The sequence below is a fragment of the Scardinius erythrophthalmus genome, assembly GCF_964197995.2.
Source record: "Scardinius erythrophthalmus genome assembly, chromosome: 1".
Lineage (NCBI taxonomy): Eukaryota > Metazoa > Chordata > Actinopteri > Cypriniformes > Leuciscidae > Scardinius > Scardinius erythrophthalmus.
Genome location: NC_138221.1, coordinates 10,611,921 through 10,635,031, shown reverse-complemented (window position 1 = coordinate 10,635,031; position 23,111 = coordinate 10,611,921). Strand labels below are relative to the sequence as shown.

The window sequence follows — 23,111 nt, the reverse complement described above, 5'->3', positions numbered from 1 at the left end:
AAAAGACGTGGCGCTGCGCTGCGCGGCGCTGAGCTGCGCGTCCGGTGTGCGACCGGCTTCAAATACCAAGTTCTCAAAGAACCCATTTCTCAGAACACTATAACGGTACAGGTCAGGTAAACATGCATCACAAAAAGGATCAAATGCTCTAGCGTGCAAATCATCTATCGCTTTCCACACAGGTGCGCTCTTTAAAGGCACATGGCGCGCCCTCATTGGAGAAGCCGCGTCGTGTCGTCACCCGGCATTTTGATGATGGACAGATGGGTCAACCAATCAGATAGAAGGTCAGCAGGTCCCATGATGAATGATGTGGAGGGAGCAGATTCTGCAGCAGCAACGGGAGCCATGGGAGCAGGCGTCAACGAAGTTGATTGGAAAGAAGGTTGATTTTCCAAGACTTTAATCCTAGCGTCTAAGCTGGTTAAGGAAAATTGAATGTTCTGAAGGGCTGACAGCACAGGATCCTCTGTAGACTGGAGCGGTGCGATGTTACCGGATCGTTCCGTCCTTTTCTTCGGAGCTGGTGAGTTGGTGGAAATGGAGAAGTGCTTTCGTTTGGCAGTGGCTTTCCTGGATCCGGATGGTGTTGGAGTGGATGGAGTTGCGGGCGTTTCTGGGATGTTTTCCAGGAAGAATTGAAAGAGTTCTTTGTGGCTGATTCCGAGAGGAGACTGGATGTTGTACAGCGTCGCAAGGATTTTTTCAGCAGGCCAGTCAGCTATAATGAGTCGCGAACTTCTGCGCACACTTGGAGCATTGTCCGGATCAAAATTCTCGCTGGCGTTTTCTAAGAAAAGCTGAACTTGTTCTTCATCTGAATCCAGATCAGACATGGTGAGTAATGTAATAATGACTTGCGCTAAGAATAGCAGTTTCCTCACTGCCGATGTTGAATTAACTTGCAGCCATACAATAGTTTAATGCGAGCAGTGATGCTATGGAAAAAATGCTGAAAGAATGGGAGTTTATATGTGCCGCTGTGATAGATGTCGACACTGGATTGGAAAACCTCATGAACAGCTGGCTATCAGCTGATGCGAACTTGGCTGACGTGGCCTGCCTGAACTAACACGATGCTTGATTTCAATCAATGATTAGTTGAAGCAAATACAAACATTAAGCAGTGGTGACTGGTAGGTTTTAAAATCGAGGAGGCACACAACATTTTAGCGGTCTGATTTTTTAACAGCTTTAAAATGCTTTTTTGGTCACTTATTGACAGAATAATGATAGAAAATCAAGACAATATAAATATAAGTTCACTCATTTTAATTGTTGTTTCAATGGTTGTTTAGTAAATTTATTTGCAATCAAATATTAAATATCTCTACTCTCCATAGTTACATTAAGGGTAGAAGTTCAAACTAATATCATGTAATTTACGTCTCGTCGATGATTGGTTGATATACCAAGGGAGACTAGCCTCCTCTGCCATGTTACTTTTCTCAATACACCTTAATTGCTGAAAGTGAAATACTCAATGGTGATTGGCTAATTCTTTTACCAATGGAAGCACAAGTCTCTGTCTATGCATTTGCTTCCACCTCCCCTTCTCTATCCCCTCAGACTCACGTTTCACAGATCCAGCACATCCAGGGAAGAGGCGCACGGTGGTTAAACTTACAGGGGTGAAATTAAAGACAAGAAACACACATTCTGACACATTACATGAATAACTGGGAATTTTATTAACATTAAATCGTCCCTCTCCCATTTTGCATGATGCTTTGCTGACAAGCATCTAAGTGTCCAGCTTAAATGATACATGAAAGTATATACTGCGTTTGCATGGAAGAATAGGAGTGGAAGAGAAACTAGATTTTCTAAAGAAAAACAATGAAGAACGAGTAAAAAATTAATATTAGATTCATGTCTCTCTTAAAGGTGTTACGGCCTCTTCTTCAGCTCCTGCATTGATCACATGTGTAAGGTTTTGCTCCACTGCGGATCCTCATGGGAATCTTCAGCCTTGATTTAGGGCAGGAGACAGAGACAGATTTTTCTTTCTTGATCACATCCATCAGGTCTAAAAGACTAATTAAATCAAGTGAGTTTCTATGGACTATTTTATGCAAACTACCAGCTAATCATGGCTTACTCGTGCAGTTCATAGTGACATTTTCCTGACTCTACCAATACTCTAATAACACTAACGAGTTAGTATCTTGAGGCCACGAGTTACTATCTTGAGGCCACAAGATAGTTATAATAATTTTGGGAAAAGTGGGACTAGGGGGGCTCCGTATGAAAACACTGTTTGATATTCTTCTCCATAACAAGTCAATGTCAGAAACAGAAATTTGCGCTGCGCTGCTTTGTATAGTGCTTTATTCCTGCTTTTCCAGGAGCGCCACTTACAGCGAGAGAGTGAATTTGCATTTACTGCTATTTTTTGCATTGGTCTGAACAGACAAATTGCATGTGAAAATCAGACTGAACTTTCGTGTTAGTGTGAACATGAGTTAGTAGATACCAATCAACCAACAAAATGTGCTCTCGCTCATCGTGACTGTTGGGAAACTAACTTACACAGGATTGTTTCTCAGCACATAAAGATGAACTACTTACCGTGATCTCAGACTGTGTTAAATGGTTACACACGTTACACATGGATCTTCATGTGTCGCTTCAGGTAACATTTAAAAGAGAAACTCTTTCCGCACTGATCACACGTGTGCAACTTCTCTCTGCTGTGGATCTTCTCATGTGTTTTCAGATTTGAGGACAGACTGAATCTCTTGTCACAGTGTGAACACGTGTAAGGTTTTTCTCCAGTGTGGATTCTCTGGTGCACTTTTAAATGGTTTGCTGTTGTAAAAGTCTTCTCACACTCAAAGCACAGGTACTCTCTCACATCATTATGAATTTTCTGATGTGCATGCAAATATAGCAGCTGTGAAAAACTCTTTCCACACACAGAACATGAATGTGGCTTCTCCTTCATATGAACTCTCAGGTGTCTCTTCAGGTTTGATGCAGAGGGAAATGTTTTGCCGCATTGATCACATGAGAACGGCTTCTCTCCGGTGTGGATCCTCATGTGAATCTTAAGATTTTGTTTGTTTGAAAATCTCTTTTCACACTGATCACACGAGAACGGCTTCTCTCCAGTGTGAACTCTCATGTGAAGCTTAAGACATTGTTTGTTTATGAAACTCTTCCCGCACTGAATGCATGTGAACGGCTTCTCTCCGGTGTGGATCCTAATGTGTTCTTTAAGGTGTGATAGTTGTGTGAAACTCTTCCCACATTGATGGCATGCGTACGGCCTCTCTCCGGTGTGGATCCTCATGTGTTCTTTAAGGTGTGATAGTTGTGTGAAACTCTTCCCACATTGATCGCATGCGTACGGCTTCACTCCGGTGTGAACTCTCAAGTGATGATCGAGACGTCGTTTGTTCGAGAATCTCTGTTCACATTGATCACATGTGAACAGCTTCTCTCCAGTATGAACTCTCATGTGACACTCAAGTTTATGTTTGCTTGGGAAACTCTTTCCACACTGAGTGCAGGTGAAAGATTTCTTGGCTCTTCCTTTTTTAGTCTTTGAGCGACTCAAAGGTTTTTCTCCAGGTTTGACATGATGTTCCTCCTTCACTTCACTCAGTTCTTCACTCTCCTCCTTCACTTCACTCAGTTCTTCACTCTCCTCCTTCACTTCACTCAGTTCTTCACTCTCCTCCTTCACTTCACTCAGTTCTTCACTCTCCTCCTTCACTTCACTCAGTTCTTCACTCTCCTCCTTCACTTCACTCAGTTCTTCACTCTCCTCCTTCACTTCACTCAGTTCTTCTCTCTCCTCCTTCACTTCACTCAGTTCTTCACTCTCCTCCTTCACTTCACTCAGTTCTTGTTGGAGAATTTTATACATAAGTATATGTTGGAGAATTATATCTGTCTCATATGAGTCCAAATGCATGATACAAACATTGAAGAAACTAGGCCTAGAATAAGGGAGGCCTACAACCAAGGGAGAAATAGAAAACAAGGCCTGCAATTAAGGGAGAAAGAGAAAACAAAGCATGATGGGAAACACAGGACATGTCAAAAGTGCATGTGAGGATAGGAGTCGTGTGAGGACAAGACAGAAAACTGGGTAAAAGGTAAAATAAGGCTAAAGAGTGGAAAAGTACCCAAAAAACCATATGCAAAGTCATCATCAGAAAAGCGCATGCGCCAGTATGGCCACCAATAGAAATTGAGCATTAATGCAGGTGTTTCTAATCGTGGTGAAGTGATGAGGAGGAGCAAAGAGAAAAAGATAATTATACGAATGTTAATTGGATACCAAAGTAAAAAATAAATGACGTAAAATGAGGTATAAGACCCAAATGCAGACCATTGTAAAATCAGATGCTTAGCTACCATCTCACTTTATTGAACTGCTCAATAAAGTTATTTCTCCTGAGACCTGAAACTTCGACTCTGAAAGATTTCTTCTGAGACCTGAACCAGAGACTGAGAATTGGCCACGACATAATTGGCGACCGCCAGCCAGGAGGAGGGAAGGAGACCAGCTGTGGTGGACCTCTGGCGGAGAGCATACAAAACAAAGGCGCCAAAATAAAAAGGTAAGCAGTTTTTGCTTATATTTTGTTTTGTGTGGTCACTGCTGGTAAGCTATCACCATGGTTGGTAATTATTTTAAATACTCCTCCTCCAAAAGAACCTAGAAAGGATAAAATAAATTAAAGAACCTGTAAAGGATAAAATAAATTAAAGAAAGGATAAAATTAAAATTAAAGAAAGGGGAAAGTCTGATTTTCGGGTCCTAGGGAGAAAACCCACGCATAGTGTAAGTGTTTGTTTGTGTTAAACATGTTTGTTTATTTGTGTTAAAACGCGAGAAGTGCGTGTAGCGTGAGAAAGTGCGCTACGTGGTGTGAGAAAGTGCACCACAGTGAGTGAGAAGAGCTCACGTGTTCGTTTATTTGTGTTAAAACGCGAGAAGTGCGTGTAGCGTGAGAAAGTGCGCTACGTGGTGTGAGAAAGTGCACCACAGTGAGTGAGAAGAGCTCACGTGTTTGTTTATTTGTGTTAAAACGCGAGAAGTGCGTGTAGCGTGAGAAAGTGCGCTACGTGGTGTGAGAAAGTGCACCACAGTGAGTGAGAAGAGCTCACGTGTTCGTTTATTTGTGTTAAAACGCGGGAAGTGCGTGTAGCGTGAGAAAGTGCGCTACGTGATGTGAGAAAGTGCACCACAGTGAGTGAGAAGAGCTCACATGTTTGTTTATTTGTGTTAAAACGCGGGAAGTGCGTGTAACAAAGTGCGCCACAGTGAGTGAGAGGTACTCACATGTTTGTTTGTTTGTCTTAAACGCAAAAAGTGCGAATTGGGGGCGTCAGAAGGTGCAAAAGCACACTATTTGTTTGTTTGTCTTTAGGAGGAGAGATCTGCAAAAAGTGCAGAGAGAGAGTAGAGAGAGGATATTAAATATATATATATATATATATATATGTAAGGAGTGCACTGATTTGAGTAAAAAATTATTAGTGAATTTTTTATAGAACAAGTGATTAAAACTAAAAGTGACTAGGAGATATAAAGTCATCATTATATTATGCGCTGGGAAAATCTTAAGGAGAAGAGCAGAGAAGGAGGGTGCTGTCCGTCCGGTCCGGGCGCGGTGCCAGATCAGTTTTAGAGCGCTATCAGTAGAGCAGGGAGAAGTGCAGAAAGAGAACAAAGAAAGAGTTTTCAATACATGTGTTAAGAGAGCATTTTTTTTCAAGGGAAAATTGATAATACGTTTTTATATAAAAATAAATAAAATAAAATAAGTGGATAAATAAAAAGAACAAGCTGAAATAAATAATCTGAATTAAAACTGAATGAGTATTAAATATATATATATATATATACAGAAAGAGCACTGTTTCAAGAAAGGACTCCTAATAAGTTTTTATTGAAAAAAAAAAAAAAGAATAAGCTGAAATAAGTGGTCTGAACTAAAACTGATTGGAAGATATAAAATTATCATTATTATTATATTAAGTCATAGAAGAATCTTAGTGGAGTAGAGAAGGAGGGGGTAACAGCTGTCCGGTCCGGGCGTATTGCCAGCTGTCTGTTTATTTTGCCAGCTGTCCGTTCAGTCTGGGCACTCTACCAAATTATTACCAAACTTACTCCGGGAGCACTGCCAAGACAGGTGTTTAGTTAATCATAAGGTTATATTATGTTGAGCTTCAAGTGAAAGCCAGAGTTAGCAAAGACTAGCAGAGGATTTGATTTAGAAAATATTATAAAAAAAAAAAAAAAAAAAAAAAGAAGAAATTATTAAAATTGGATGGACAGTGAGAAACACATTGGTGAAAGAAAAGTACAGAGATATAGTTATCAAAGAACAAAAAATATTCCAAGAAGTTGGTTTTGTCGATTGTTTGGCCATTTGCCAGACTGTAGGTATTGTGATCCACACAGAGAAACACAGCCTTTGCTAGGTAAGAACTAAGCAAAACAAGCATTGCTTTTGCATTTATATTAACATTTTAATAAATGAATGACAGTGTGTGATTGAAATCCCGGGTGTATGAATGAGGAGTGAAATAAAATAAGCATAATTGTATGTGAAGTGAAGAACCAAAGACGGTAGAAGGGAACAAGGAAATACAGATAACTGATAAAACATTTTTTTAAGAAATCTAAAAACAAAGAGAGGGTAAATGTGGGACGGAGTGACCGAATATGAAAAAGAAAGATTTAGGCGGTGGAACAGAAGGCAAAGAGAAGAGGAAAAATTTAGACAGACACAAGAGTTAACAAAAGGCATAAGAAATCATTTTTGGTTGGAAAAGGAATTCATAAGTGAGGAAGGGCAAAGACAGGAACTGACTGAACAAAAGAGAGATGAACTCTTACAGGGCCTGACAAAAATCACAAATCTTGCTCAACTTGAGACAGAGTGGCCTTTGGTTGATTGGACTAGAATAGTTAAAAGCCAAATAACTTTTGAAGCCCTAAGGCCACATCTGAACAGATTCAGCCTCCCTAAGGCTATCATTTTGGAGGCACTGTTGTCCACAACAGAAATAAAAATAAACCCAGTGTACGTCCCATACCTGAAAACAAATGCATGGATGAATTGGCCTCAGGGATTGGGAGGAGCAACAATATTGCAAAACCTCTATATGACAGTGGGTTCTTGCATAAGGCCAGTGAGGTGGGAAAGTGGTGCAGTTTTTGAAGTTAAAGGAACAGTGGAGGTCAGACCAGCGTTAGTAAACAATTGGACATTGGAAAAACTGGTGGTAATGGTAGTGTTAAAAAACAATCCAAGTAGAATTCGTCATCTGTTGGTTGAGTTACGTCGCAACAAGGAAGAGATAGAGGAGTCATGTGACTACTGAAAATGCCGAAGTTCTGGACAAACAGGAAAGGCAAGAGAGGGAATAGAGGAAGGAGGTTTTTAAATAAAAAAGATAGAATGATTTTAATTGACTTACTCGAACCATTGACATTAGAAACATGCACTAAAGAGGGACTTAATTTATCAATAACTACGTGGGGGGGGCAATGAAGTGAAGTTGACTCCATCTCTTGTTTATTCATATAGGAAAGGAAAAATATCTGCACAAGGCCGGTGGTTTAAGAAAAACATAACCTGGAATTTTGAACTAATATATCTGGGAGAAGGCATCATTTGGCAACGCAGTACATACGGCGGGGTAGAAGAGGTGACGCCGAAGCCACTGTCTGAGGTACCAATAAAAATAATTTTGAAATATCTTAAGAAAACAAAGCAAACACCTGAATTAAACATAAACAGAGATTGTGCCGTAACTGACTAAGTGGAGTACAAAATAATCAGGTGCTGAAACGATGGCTTCGGTGTCACCCCAAGGGGAGTCCCCTGTAGAACAGCTTGCATCACAATATCCAATATGCAGTGACACTATTAAGAACTTGTCGCAAAAGTGGGAAAAAAGGACCAAAAAGTTAAACACTAAGTGGCCAGCAGAGGGAACATTTGATTTAGCTATGTGTAGGGAGATGGGAGCCCTAATAAAAAATCACAAAGCTCATGATAAAAGCAAGAAAAGAGATGAGAAACGAGGAAAAGAGCAGGAAGTGCTGAATTTATTCAAAGAAAAGGGAGCACAACTGCTTAGGGAACTTAGGGAGAGAGTAGGGAAAAAAGATAATGTGATAGAAACCCCACCCCCTTATGCACCATTTTATGATCTGACTGGTAAACAGCTGCCACTAGTGACAGGAACAGTGAATATAGAAGGCAAGGTGAATTTCAAGGATGAGAATGAAGAAAGACAAAAACAAGAAGAAAAGGAAGAAGGTGTGCGTGAAACCAGAGACTTGTTGGGATGGGACATCTTAAGTCATGGGGGAAGCCAGAACAGTGAAATGGACATGAAAGAACTGATTAGCTCACACAGAAGCCCCACTTTGTCTAACCCATATCATCACGCAAGCCAGGCCTTACAGGAACTTGGAAAAGAAATGGAAAGGAAGATGGAGACTGACAGGCGACAAGTTGAACAGGAACAAGAGGAGATGGAGGAAGAGATACGGAAGACCAAAGAAAAGATCAATCAAGAAGCTGAAACTATGCTAAAGATCTCTGAATCTATGCTAAAGTCCCTGCAAGATTCCATGGAGGAGGACCAACAAAGACTTCAAAAGAGTAAAAGAAGCAGATTTCATCTCGTCAGTCCTCACAAAGAATACAAGAATGTGTCTGGAACCCTCCTCCTAGAAGACATGATCCAGAATGAACCACACTGGAGGAGAGGAGACAATCTGAGAAAGCGACCAGCAAGCAGACTCATTGAGCACAGAGATGAAGAGGACCAACTGGAAAAAGACCACACACAGTTACCCATCCTGATTAAAGGACAACAAGGGCAATACATACCGTGGGCTGGACAAGATCTGGAAGGACTGATAGCCCGCCTCCCTGATCTACACGAGGGGGCTGGCAAATGGATCAGATTGCTGGAAGAGGAAACAATGGGGAAGATACTAGCCATTGGAGATATCAAGGCCCTGCTGGCAAAATGCGTTGGGGGTGCAAAGACAAATGAACTCCTTGACGGTTCAGGACTTAAACATGCAATTGATTCCACAAAAATGGACGCCATGCCACTGGATAGGTACAGAGCTTCACTGTGGCAGACCCTAAGAGGACATTACCAAACCCAGATGGACCCAAAGCTGTTAAAAGGGGAACCACTGGGAGAAGAAGAGAACCCAATTACCTACGTTCAGAGACAGTTAAGAAGATGGAAGCAAGAGCTGGAGAGAGATCCTGAACGAGATCCAGTGATAACAGCACTGTTCAGGTCCGCCATAGTTGATGCCATGCCTCCTACTGTGAAAGCCAAGCTGGAAGACGTGGTAGGACTGGGCTCAAAGACATCAAAAGAGTTCAATGACCATGTGGCTCATGCAGTGGAACAATACAGGAAAAATGAACAAAAACTGAAGAATCAAGAAAGAGACCTCCAGAGAAAACTAACACAGCTACAACTAGATGAACTGATCAACAAGAGGAAGAAAGTTCAAGCTCCTCTAAAAGAAGCTGGAGATCAGCCTGCCATGATTGCTGCTGTAAATGTGCCAAGCCAAGCACCGCAAGTGGTACAGCAAGCACCAACCAATATGAGTCAGAATGTACCCAACAACGCGGAAAACACACAGCAGCCAAACGCTCCCATCGTAATATACCTTCCTGAAAACCATGAGAACAGAAATAGAATGATGGCAGGAAGGGGAAGAGGAAGAGGAAGACAATACAACAACCAGCAGAGGAACTTTGAACAACAACTCGTATGCTGGGGATGCAACCAACCTGGACACACCAAGAGATCATGCCCAGTTTACCCATGGCCCCGAGATGGCACACAAGATCAAATGCAGCAGCCTTGGCAACAGAGACAGCAGAACTACCAACAACAAGTGAGGGGACCAGTTAACCCATGGCGTGGTCCAGACCAAGGATACTAGGGGTGCCCAGAGAATCCTACAGGGAGGGGTCAGCTGCCAATATTAACATCAAATGCTGACCAAGAGCCTATGCTGCGGGTTGAGATAGAGGACAAGACAATACCCATAATGCTTGATACCGGGGCAACATTTACGTGTTTGAGCCCAAAATATGCCTCTCACCTCCCTAGGTCTGGAAAATATGCCAAGACAGTAGGATTCTCGGGATTGACGCAGCTAATCCCAATGACAACCCCCGTCAGCATAAAAGTCAAAGACTCTGAAATAAAAATTCCTGTTCTAGTGTCAGATCAAACACCAGTTAATTTATTGGGAAGGGATGCATTATGCAGACTAAAATTACAAATATGGTGCTCTCCTGAAGGTATATATGTAGAAAATGAAGGCATAAAACAAATGACAGTAGTAGATAGAACTGACCAACAAAACTCGCAAGTAAATATTTTCCTGATAGGAAGTTTGGATGAGGACATAGAGAAGACACTAGGAAAATGGGGAAAATATATAGAAGTGCAGCTCCAGAAGCCAACCTTCCCAGAAATTGAATTCCATTGTACTATGAGATATGATCCCCTTAGCGATCCAGAAATAGAAAAAGAGTGGCTGGAAAAAACCAAGGGACAGGATATAAGTCTGATTTCAAATTATATAGTTATAGGACCAGCAGGGGCAGCATTACAAATCGAAGAGTGTGAATTCACTAAAAAGTGGTTTAAAGTAGATGGCTCAGCCCCACATGTTACTCTATACCTGAATGAAGGAAGTCAGGCAAAAGATTTAGGCCCAATGATGCTAAAAACCACTGGAAAATTGTGGGAAGCCACTGAGAACCCTTTTATTTTTCAAACACCAGACAGGACATACCTCAAAATCTTATGCACAACTAGCATGGTAGGGACTCCAAAGTTAATGGTTGAGACAGAAGGAAAACATGACTCGAAGTCCAAAATGGAAGAACTAATATTAGAAATGGAACAACAGGTGCCCATGCAATTGTGGTCAAAACATGACACAGACGTGGGCCTAGTCAAATCAGCAAACCCTGTTAAGATAGCAGTTAAACCAGGAGTTCAGTTACCAAGAAAGCAACAATACCCACTGAAACCTGAAGCTGTAGAAGGGATAAGGAAAACAATTGATGGACTAGTAGATGCAGGAGTATTGGTTGAAACTACCAGTCATTGTAACACCCCAATTTTACCTGTTAAAAAGGCTGATAAGTCGAAATGGAGGCTAGTCCATGATTTGAGAGCAGTAAATGAAGTAGTTCAGGATTGGCCAGCCGAGGTTCCAAATCCACATACGCTATTGACGAATGTTCCACCTGCTGCTAATTATTTTACTGTAATTGACCTTTGTTCTGCATTTTTCAGCATTCCACTAGCGGAAGAAAGCAGACACCTTTTTTCTTTCACCTACCGAGGTAAACAGCTTACATACACAAGAATTCCCCAAGGATTCAGACATTCTCCGCATATTTTCAACCAAATTTTGAAATTAGATCTGGAAGATTTGAGGTTAGATAGTACATTAATACAATATGTTGATGATTTGCTAATATGCTCAGGAACGCTGGAACAGTGCCATCATGATTCCATCAAAGTGCTGACTAAATTAGCAGAAGGAGGCCATAAAGCCTCGAGAGAAAAATTGCAGTACTGCCTGCCTCAGGTAGAATACTTAGGTCGATTGATTGCACACCAGACAAAGGCAATATCACCTAGCCACTTAGAAGGAATCAGTAAAGCACCACAGCCACAAACAGTGGGACAGATGATGACATTTTTAGGGATGACTGGATTTAGTGCTGATTGGATAGAGGATTATGCTATTAAAACAGCTCCACTGCGAGCCCTAATAAGACAGGCAGGTCAACAAACTCTTAAAGCACAGTTGAGATGGGATCCTGAGGCACTGGTAGCATTTAACTCATTAAAGAAGGAATTACAAACAGCTCCAGCTTTAGCCATTCCAAACTATGACGAAGATTTTCACTTATACGTGGCCGACAGAAAAGATGGATTTGCTTCTGCTGTATTAATGCAAGAAACGTGCAGTGGTAGGAAAAAACAACCTATCGCCTATTATAGCACCAAACTGGACAATGTAGCTCAAGGCTACCCCCCATGTTATCAACAAGGCTTAGCTGCTGTTTATTTTGCATATGATAAAGCTTCTGCTATCACCATGGGCTATCCAGTCACTATTTACACTCACCATAAGACTGCAGAATTACTAGAACAAGGACGTTTTGTTTTGACACAAGCTAGATGTGTAGCATACTCCACATTAATGACTTATCCTGACGTCACAATAAAAAGATGTGCCACAGTAAATCCAGCAAACTTTATTCCGCTGGAGGGTGAAGGAACACCTCATGACTGTGTTTCTGTCTCTCTAGCTTTTACCCGTCTGAGACCAGATTTGGAATCAACACCAATTGTTGATGCAGACGTGGATTATTTTGTTGACGGCTCATGCTTTAGAGACCACTTAGGTAATCATGCTGGTTTTGCCGTCGTACAAAGAGATGGAGACAATTTTACTGCAGTGAAAAGACAACATTGTGAGCAACCTTGCTCTGCCCAATTGGCTGAACTTAAAGCACTCACTGAAGCTTGCATATTGGCTAAAAACAAAGCTGCTAACATTTATACCGACTCTGCATACGCTCATGGTGTCTGTCACCTTTTTGGGGCGGTATGGAAACAAAGAGGATTTAAAAAGAGCGATGGAACACCAATCCAACATGGAGACCAAATTACTGAATTGATTACAGCTATGATGTTTCCAACAAAATTGGCCATCATTAAATGTCAAGCTCACAAGAAGGGAAATGACTTTGTCATTAAAGGAAACAATGCGGCCGATATGCATGCAAAACAAGCCTCTGGGTGCCAATTGGCTGTCATGGCACCTTCAGTTTTGATTCAGCCTCTCCCAACCATAGAGAGTATTGCCCAAATGCAGTCTAGAGCATCACCACCTGAAATATACTTATGGCAGCAAAGGGGGGCAACGAGAGATGCCAACAACATATGGAGATCACATGAAGGCCATATGATAGCCCCCACCCCATTGCTAAACATTTTAATTCCTGATGCGCATGGTTTTGACCATTGCGCAAGGGGGGAGATATTAAGGAAGATAAAAAGACAAGGATTCTGGTCCCCATACTTACAAACAAGAGTAGACGAATTCTTAAGTGAATGTGAAATTTGTGTACAGAATAATGTCAGAAAAGGAATAGCAACCCCGATAGGCTCTATTCCAGTCCCAGAGGGACCATTTAAACATCTGGTGATGGATTATGTGGACATGATCAAATCAGTAAGAGGGAAAAGATACATGTTAGTTATAATAGACAGGTTTAGTAGGTGGATTGAAGCAGAACCATCAGCAGATCAAGGAGCACAAACAGTGATCAAATTCTTGACCAGAGAAGTCATACCACGATTTGGCATACCATCACAGATTAGTTCAGACAATGGATCAGCCTTTATTCAAAGAACAGTAAAGACAGTAATACAACAATTAAGGATGAAACAGAGACTAGGTTGCATTTACCATCCAGCGTCACAGGGGGCAGTAGAACGTTTGAATGGGACTATTAAGGCAAAAATCAACAAAATATGTGCAGACACTAAACTTAACTGGGTAGATGCGTTACCCCTTGCGCTAATGAGCTACCGTATGCAGACCCACAGAATTACTAACTTGTCTCCACATGAGATGTTGACAGGGAGACCAATGCCTGCGCCTCATTTGAGAGGTCCGTACGAAGGACCGCCCCTAGAACAGTTGCAAATGGAATTAAGAACATATATGAGGCAATTGACTGCTATACATGAAGCTATTTATTCACAGGAGCAGAATAGGGGGCCCAGGGAAGAGGAGGAAGCTCCCTGTCCGGTAGTTCCTGGAGATCAAGTATACTTAAGAGTCTTCAGAAGAAAGTGGAATCAACCAAGACGAGAAGGACCCTATACTGTAGTAAGAGCAACCCCTACAGCAGTTCAGGTAGAGGGCAGCACAACGTGGTATCATTTGAATCATTGCACCAGGGTCCCAAGGTTGCGGAATAGGAGGCAAGGAGAGGAAATAGATAGCTCAGAAGAAAACCACACGGAAGTAACACAGAATGCCCAAGAAGGGCAGAGAGCTGAGGGCGAAGATAATAATGTTGCTGAACCTTATTCTAGGGAGACTGAACACGCTGAACCAGGAGATGAAATGCAGATGCGGAACGATATGCACCATCCAGAAGACATGGAGCCCGAAAATGAGAGAGCTCCTGGCACTGGTCTTCTTAGTGATACATGTTGTGCAGCAGTTGCCTCAAACACAAGGCCTCCAGAACACCAGCCTCCAGAGAGAGGTCCTTCTACCAGAGAACCATTCCAGTGTTGAACATTTTTCATACGGGACTTTCCAGAAATTGAACTACCAGACCTCCAAGGCGTTGAATGAAATGAACCAGCCTAATTTGAACAGAACAAGCAGACACATAAAGAAAGAGCCCACGAAGAGACCTAAAAAGATTAAAGAGAAAATTACCCTGAAGAGGGTTAAAACTGTTCAAGAAAGAAATGCTTTGAAGAGGGCTAATGCGATTCGAGAAAGGAATGTCCGAGCTAAGAATCAATTTGAATCAGAACTAAGAAAAGAGAAATTATTAGACACTGCTTATCATAATGAATGGTATAAATGGGCACAATATACAGTAAAACAGACAACAACAAGTACTTGTGTGTTATGCTCACCCTCTCCCTTGAAAAAGTTAAGAGTAGTCCCTAATCAATATGACAATATGCATTGTGCTAAATTTAATTCGAAATACTGTGATAGAAAGGGGCGAATAATACCATATTGTCCAGCAGACTGTCTGGCAATGCTGGGTCATAAATACTATAAGAGATTCTACAATCAGACTGGATGGGGGAGAGAGTGTAAAAAATTAGACATAAGGATAGATAAATCTAAGCGAGAGATCCCGGATAACTACATACTAGACATGTCACTAGAATACGAATGTTTCAACAAGACTAAAGGTTACAGAGATATGGGGACATTCATAGGTAAATGTGCCATAATATGGCATTTAGACTATGAAATGTACGATGATCCAGACGTGTACAGGTCCACTAGCCTAATATATGCCACAGCCACAGTAAATAATAACATGACAGTGACGCAAATTCAAGATGACTGTGAAAATGCTACCCTGAGTTTTCCATTGATAGGACCATTAGAAAATCAAACTGAAGCAATAGCAGATTATTTCTGGTTATGTGGAGGAAGACGACTGAGAGCCACCCTAGTAGACTGGAAAGGACTTTGTGCCAGAGTAAGGTTAATCCAGGAAATAGGGATCGTAAACTGGGATCCTGATGATGCAGGAACAGTGGAGAAGCTCAGTAAGAAAAGTCAAAGAGTTAAAAGAGCATATGTTCCAGACCCTAAAGTTACTATTGATGCAATTGGACAGCCAAGAGGGATACCACATGAGTTCAAAGCTAGAGACGAGGTAGCATCTGGACTTGAATCAATATTTGTCTGGATAACGCCAAATAAGAATATGGAATGGATTAATTATATTTACTACAATCAGCAGAGATTCATTAACTACTCAGACCAAGCACTTGATGCCTTAGGTCAGCAATTAAAGTATACTAGCAAAATGACGTGGCAAAACAGAGTAGCCCTGAATTGGCTGCTGGCAGAAAAAGGAGGAGTGTGTGTAATGTTTGGTACTGACTGTTGTACATTTATCCCAAATAATACAGCCCCGGACGGATCATTTACAAAAGCCATGAAAAAGCTGAAGGAATTAAGACAAGAGGTCGCAGAAAATGCGGGGAGGGACAGACAATTGGGAAACTGGTTTGATTCTTTGTTTGGATCCTGGAAAGAATGGTTCATTAAGGTGGGAACAATAATAGCTGTGGGTGTTATTGTTTTTCTTTTGTTATTCTGTTGTGTTGTGCCTTTCCTCAGATCACTGCTAGCCAACGCAGCTGCCAAGCAGATGGTCAATATAATAGTGAGGCAAACGGGAGTTGATACTGGATGCAACAACTCCAGAGTGCATTCAATTGGACCAGGCATGGATGAGCTAGACGACTTCCTGTAAAGAGTCCTGGTGGAGGAGTAAGGAAGGGGGTGCCTTGTTATTATTGTTTTTCTTCTTTCTCTTTTACTCTACTATATTGGGTTTAACAATTTTACTTTGTTTTTGGTGAGAGAGGGAGATAGCCCCACTGTGTATTTTATTTTGGGGTAAAAATAGACAGAATAATTAGAATGTGGGTAGAATAGGGAGTTAGTTAGAGGGATTTTTGTATTTTTGTATTTCTTTTTATAAGGCCCCTTTTCCTGAAAGTATTTTATTCATATAATCAATTGAAAGAATTTTACTCATATAATTGTTTTGAAAGCATTATACACATATAATCCTATTAAAATTGCTGCTACATATAATCATACCTACTGTTCATTTATATAATATGTGAATGAGAGGGGACGATAGAGGGTTTAAAGCAGGTCATTGCCCGTGGTACGAGGTAATGCAACCAGACATAAAGGAAAAAGTTAAGAATGTTTTTATCACTAATAGTCACTTTATTACTTTATTCATTTTTTATTTTTTACATTTTTGAAATGTATAAGTATATTCTTGTAGCAAGTTAGAGGACAAAAATTATATACATTGGGTCATTGGAGCATATATATAGTTATAGTGCAAAAGAGGAATTATTTGCAAGCGCGGTCATCGATTGTTGAAGAAACAAGAGCTGACTCAACTGGTGGTTTAAAAACCCGCTGTCTGCTCCAACACCAGATAGCGCCCTAGGCAGGACCAGGGCACCTCTGGCAACGATGGAGCAACCCAGATAGCACTCCAGGCCACCGGAAGCGCCTGCGCAGTACCTCTGGCACCGATGGATAGATATTAAACTCCAAGTTTGTACAACAAGATAGGTATTGAAAGATTGATGTAACACACCCCTTAAAAAGATGATATTACAGGAAGGTGAGATCTTTTACTCCACTCTAGCCAAGTGGGGGTGGAGATGTTTGGTCTCATTTTCCTCCAGGGTGTACTTTTGTGAGGGGGTCTTTTGGTAAAAGATGGATGGTCTATATTGACCATATTGGATAGGTAAAGAAAAGAAAAGTGACTTATTCATGAAAGTACATTCTGGGAAGAAGGAGATGAAGGTGGGACTGAATTAGTCCCAAAGGGGGGATGTGTTGGAGAATTTTATACATAAGTATATGTTGGAGAATTATATCTGTCTCATATGAGTCCAAATGCATGATACAAACATTGAAGAAACTAGGCCTAGAATAAGGGAGGCCTACAACCAAGGGAGAAATAGAAAACAAGGCCTGCAATTAAGGGAGAAAGAGAAAACAAAGCATGATGGGAAACACAGGACATGTCAAAAGTGCATGTGAGGATAGGAGTCGTGTGAGGACAAGACAGAAAACTGGGTAAAAGGTAAAATAAGGCTAAAGAGTGGAAAAGTACCCAAAAAACCATATGCAAAGTCATCATCAGAAAAGCGCATGCGCCAGTATGGCCACCAATAGAAATTGAGCATTAATGCAGGTGTTTCTAATCGTGGTGAAGTGATGAGGAGGAGCAAAGAGAAAAAGATAATTATACGAATGTTAATTGGATACCAAAGTAAAAAATAAATGACGTAAAATGAGGTATAAGACCCAAATGCAGACCATTGTAAAATCAGATGCTTAGCTACCATCTCACTTTATTGAACTGCTCAATAAAGTTATTTCTCCTGAGACCTGAAACTTCGACTCTGAAAGATTTCTTCTGAGACCTGAACCAGAGACTGAGAATTGGCCACGACATTCTTCACTCTCCTCCTTCACTTCACTCAGTTCTTCACTCTCCTCCTTCACTTCACTGAGTTCTTCACTCTCCTCCTTCACTTCACTCAGTTCTTCACTCTCCTCGCTCTCTTCCATCAGGTCTGACATGAAAGAGAAAATTTAATTTTTATTTTCAGTACATCAAAAGGACATAAAAATGATGTAAGACAACTGCTACATAATATTATCATGAATGAGGTGTATCATGTACACCGATCTTGAAATTTTAATTTTTTAAAACATTATAGACAAATCCCATGTTTCTGTAGTGAGAACTATTAATTACATTTGATCACTGAAACAATTAAAACACACAATACTTCCATATTTCCACACCAACTTTTAGATATTGAATTTACTTTACTTAAGTCTTTTAATTAAATTACTGAGGGCCGGTCACACTAGACTTTTGTTCCACCAACTTCCATTCATACACATGTGAATGTGTGATATAGGGCTGAATGATACAATCAGAGTTTCCGCTAGAAAAAAATGGTATCGGTCAAAGTGACCAGCAGAGGTTTCGTTTTCTGGACATTTTTGATGATATGCCGGTCAGATATCGGCTCTTAATTAGAGGGGCGGGATTATTACACATTTTATTATTTATAATAATAATATTACCATCTTACGTGACAGTTCTCCATTACTGACGCATCGCGACTGTTCAAAGCGGCACTAAAAGACTGCTTTAAAACTTCCACAGAGACCTCAAACAGAAAGCACAAAGCCTTTCTTTAAAACGAATTTCGTTTTGTATTAATTGTATCTTAATTTTAATCAGTGTTTCATTATCCAGTTTTCTCGATTTAATAAATAAAAAGTAAATATAGCAGACAATAAATAATCACGACATGGAGGCGCCAGCGCCTGAACTGGAGCTAACGTTAAAGGTGGTATCAGTGATTTCAGGCCCAAAAATATTTTTATCACATTCAGAGATATATTCAGAGATATATTCACGGGCTAGCTGCCCGCCCCATAAGCATGCCGTCAAAAAAACGCGTCTCTGTAGGCAGCCTAGGCTCCGAGATCTGCACACAAAAACAAATGGTTTAGCCAAACAATCAAAACCAAAACAAATAGTGTTCCAACCAATCACCGACAGGGGGAGGGTGTTGTGACGTTTTGAGCCAGCTTTTTCTTTTTCAAAAATATTTTTGGGCCTGAAATCACTGATACCACCTTTAAGCTATCATCCATGAACCGAAATTTAATGTATAAGGTAGCCTACTCGCCTCACACACCTAAAAAAATAAAATAAAATAGAAATATATCTATTATCTACAGAAATCTCTACTTTTAAACAGAACCATTCAAAACAAAATAAAACGATGTGATCCGTATGAAATGTGTATCTCTCTCCGGCGCGTTCACTACTGCGAAGATCGCGAGTCAGACTTCATCTTTGCAGCCGACACAGAAAACACTTTATTAATAGACAATTAAAATGTCTCATTGCAATATTTTACATATTCATAATCATTACTTTTGCTGGTTCGTTGTGACAGTTAAGAAAAACTGAGTGTGAGGGATTTGATCACTTCACACAAAAAGATCTTGGAATGAGATGGCTAGAGTAAACTTGAGGCACTCGCAAGAAAATGGATAAGTAGCTACATAATAACATTCACAAATATTACACCATTTAAAAAAATACATTTTGAGTATGTACTGACTGAGTTACTAAAACATTCTTTGTCAAAGAATACACTTGTTTGTTCACAGTTTTAACGTTCATGTTTCCATTTGTTTAATTTCAAGATCTGAGGGGAATTATATCCATTGTTGCTTTTACAGCTACACAAAGCTGGAGCACTAAATGATATTCAAAGTCACATTTCACGCTTTTAACATTAAATAAAGCACATAAACAGTAGCCTACCAGAGATTATCATTGCCACACTTTGTGTTTGATGTTCCAGCGCGACGTCGCAGAAAAATAGAAACCGTTTCTAAATTAGAAATGTCGCGTTCGCCGTCGCGTCTGGTTATAGGACAAAAACTCGGATTAACATGGAAAAGATATCTTTTAGCGCGTGTCACGTCTCGTATAGTTAGTTAGGACAATTTTAATCAGACAATTTGACCGGAGAGATTTAATTTTGTTGGACATTTAATTTTTTTCCGGCCAATGTCCGGCAATTACCGGACAACGGAAACCCTGCGATACATCGAATTTTCATCTTCATTGCGATATGAACTCGCGTGATGAACACATTGCAACAGACAGCCTGACACGATGAATAATGCCTGGTTCAGATTGCAAGATTTTTGTGTCTGTTACGATAGTCAAGGTGTTAGATTACACGATTTTGACTCCTAAAATCTTGTGTCGTGGACAAGAAACATGTCAGACTACACGTTGCTTTCCGACCAGTCATCGCGTTCCATCACTCGCAAACATTCACTCGCACGCACGCACACACTCGCTGGCACACACACACACTCACTGTCCCTCGCTCACTCACTCACTTCACTTGCGCTCACTCACTCACTCACTCACTCACTCACTCACACACACACACTCGCTCACTCACTCGCGCACACACATCATGAATGTGTATTTAAATTGGGTCATGTATGTAGTAGAAATGTGAAATTATTTTAGAAGTTGGTGCCTTCTAGAATGAGAAAAGCCAGAAAATGTGGATGAAAGACAACAACTCCCAGAATGCACTTGCTTCGCTGCCCTACAAGGACACTCTCAAGCCACGCCTACCGGTTACAGAGGGCAGTATCAGAAGAAATTATTCAAATAAGTTACTAGTTGACTCAAAACTGAAAAGACGCTGTTTTATCTCCATGAGTCTGCCCGGGCTCTTCCTCCTGACCGCCGGACGGGTCTCGCTCCTCTGCTGCAGCGGCTGCTCCGGGCGTCGGATTTCATGATATCCGGGATTCGGCTTTTAGTTTCTGCGGTCGCCGTTCATTATGTTTACATGCACGCCTTTTATTTCAATCGGACTGAATTAATTCCGATTGGTGAATCTGAACGTAGTGTTTACATGATCGCTAAATAAGTGATCGGTTGATGTGCGTTTTAGCATTGTGAAGCAGAATGCATGACCTGCAAAGCTGGCACGTACGTGTCAGTGTCAAATAATGTAAAAATGTAGGCGTAGTGAATGGCGACTGTGGAAAATATTAGACGAGACCCTGACATTTTGGGCGATCTCGAGGTATGGTATGGTGCGCGGGTCGGATGCATGGATGGTGGGGAAGCGGGAGGCGGCCGGAGGAGCAAGACCTGCTTGGCGGTCAGAGGAAGAGCACTGGCAGTCCCGGCCGGACATGTCCGGGAATAAGAGGACCTATGGTCACCCCTACTACTCAGCTTTCTCCACAGAGCAAGAGCCTGTTAGCTTAGCTTAAAAAAGATGGCTGACACTGTCTGTAGATTCTGTGAGTGGGATCCCACCCTCTATGGGCGGGTTGAAAACATGCGGATCTAACTCCTTCTACTGGCTGTAGTCTTTAGCCTCTGGCCAGGAAATATTCAGATGACGCAAAATTATGATTTTTGCGTCATAGGAAGATTGTTTCTAGACAAAAAATACATAAATCTCTCGTCTCGGGGGGACATGAGTGGGGGAAGCACGGTAATTCGAAAATACTACAGGTTTTCTACTGATACAAAGCTTAATGCTAATCGGTGAACTATCCTTTTAAGTTTACAGTGTCCATAGAAATTTCACATACTGAAAGTCAAGAGTGACCGCAGCTTTAACTAGTTTTAAATTAGCAATTTGTATTAGCATTATCTGTGTCCTACATGTTTCATTCAACCATGTTACTCCTAACATGATTTCCCATATAGTTACTGATAAGGTTGTATTTCTTATAAATAATATAAGTGTCATATTTATTGAGGTAATTCTTCTTATAATATCTTTGGTAACAGAGTTGATGAATGTGATCAACAGTTTGTGTAAAAACAGAGACAATAGATTGAGATTATTTTCTTGTCCTCCCATCATGCAGCAGAAAGAGCCCAGATGATGGCACTTCCTGAGAGTCACAGTTTTAAGAAATGCTCTGTTTTTAAAATGAGTCAAGTTTTGCTTTTATGCTTACAACCCTGTCAGCCATTCTGGAAAGTTAATTTACTTGTTAAAGTTTGTTGTTTACTCTGTTAATTGCTAATGTAATTATAATAACTATATTGAAAAATGCCAAAAATATTGACAACATTGTTGCAAATAAATGTTACATAGCTAGAATATTTAGTCTGACCTGATGTTGACAAACAGTATAAAAGTGTATAAACCTCCCATTACTGACCATTTGTTGAAGACTAACAAACAATAACATTTTTACCCATTTCATAGTTTAACTGTTTATCTAAAAGTGATGAAGTGCTTGAATGTTTCTAACATGAATGTTCTTCAGCATCATGAATGAATGAATGAAGAATAAACACCAACCTCTTTGTTCTTCAGGATCTTCAGTGTGTTTCATTCTGCAGGGTTCTGGATCACTCATGTTCTCACTGTCCTCTTTAATAAACTCAGTCTTTGCAGATTTCAGCTCTTCCTGATGCTCTGATTAGAGGTCTACACAGTGAACCCGAGACCCGTTGACCCGGGACCCGACCCGGGACCCGTACGGGTTCGGGTCTATATTTTAAATGATCAGCCGGGTCCGGGTCGGGTCCGAATTTATTACTTCGGGTCCCGGGTCTGTTTAACATTGTGTGTAATACCCGTGCGATCGGAGTCATTAGATCAGACTTGGAGAAAACCCGGTCGTGATTAGACACTGCTTGTGTTTTTTTTGTAACTTGCAACTTGTAAAATTAGGACACTCAAAATAAATTGCGTTAAAAAGCATATTTTAGGTTGATCCAGCTAGCGTGCATGTGCAGTCTCAAGCGCGTGTCATGTTTCTATGGCAACCAGTTACCAGAGCTTCAGTGAGGGACCGCCAAACCGCGCTTTAGATTTTACAATATAAATTAACCGTCTTGTTTAATTTTAAAGTTTTAGTGGTCAGATTAGGACTCGATGCAGAGCAGAGAGCACAGAGATGATAGCAAATAAATAACGTCAGCGGCCATGGCACTGAACGAGCAATCGTTATTATAACGTTAGTTCAAAAGGGCAAACAGTCAAAGTTATTATGCGAGTTAACTCGAGTCAGAATGTAAGTTAACGTTACATGTGCAAAGTTGCATTTGTCATCCGTCACCGTGACATCAAGTGGACTTTTGAAGCTGAAATAATGAGTGGATTAAGCTTGGACT

General features: G+C 40.8%; 1 protein-coding gene across 1 annotated transcript; it reads right to left on the bottom strand.

Moving 5' to 3' along the window:
• Nucleotides 1-1,890: 1,890 nt before the first annotated feature.
• Nucleotides 1,891-22,404, bottom strand: LOC308687068 (uncharacterized protein; the record flags this gene model as incomplete). The annotated part of the gene is made up of 4 exons (XM_081359291.1): nt 22,294-22,404; nt 3,584-3,852; nt 2,572-2,583; nt 1,891-1,911 (listed from the first exon to the last, which is right to left on the bottom strand). The coding sequence occupies exons 1-4, from the start codon at nt 22,349-22,351 to the stop codon at nt 1,891-1,893; spliced, it is 360 nt and encodes a 119-aa protein (XP_081215417.1). The 5' UTR covers nt 22,352-22,404.
• Nucleotides 22,405-23,111: the final 707 nt, after the last annotated feature.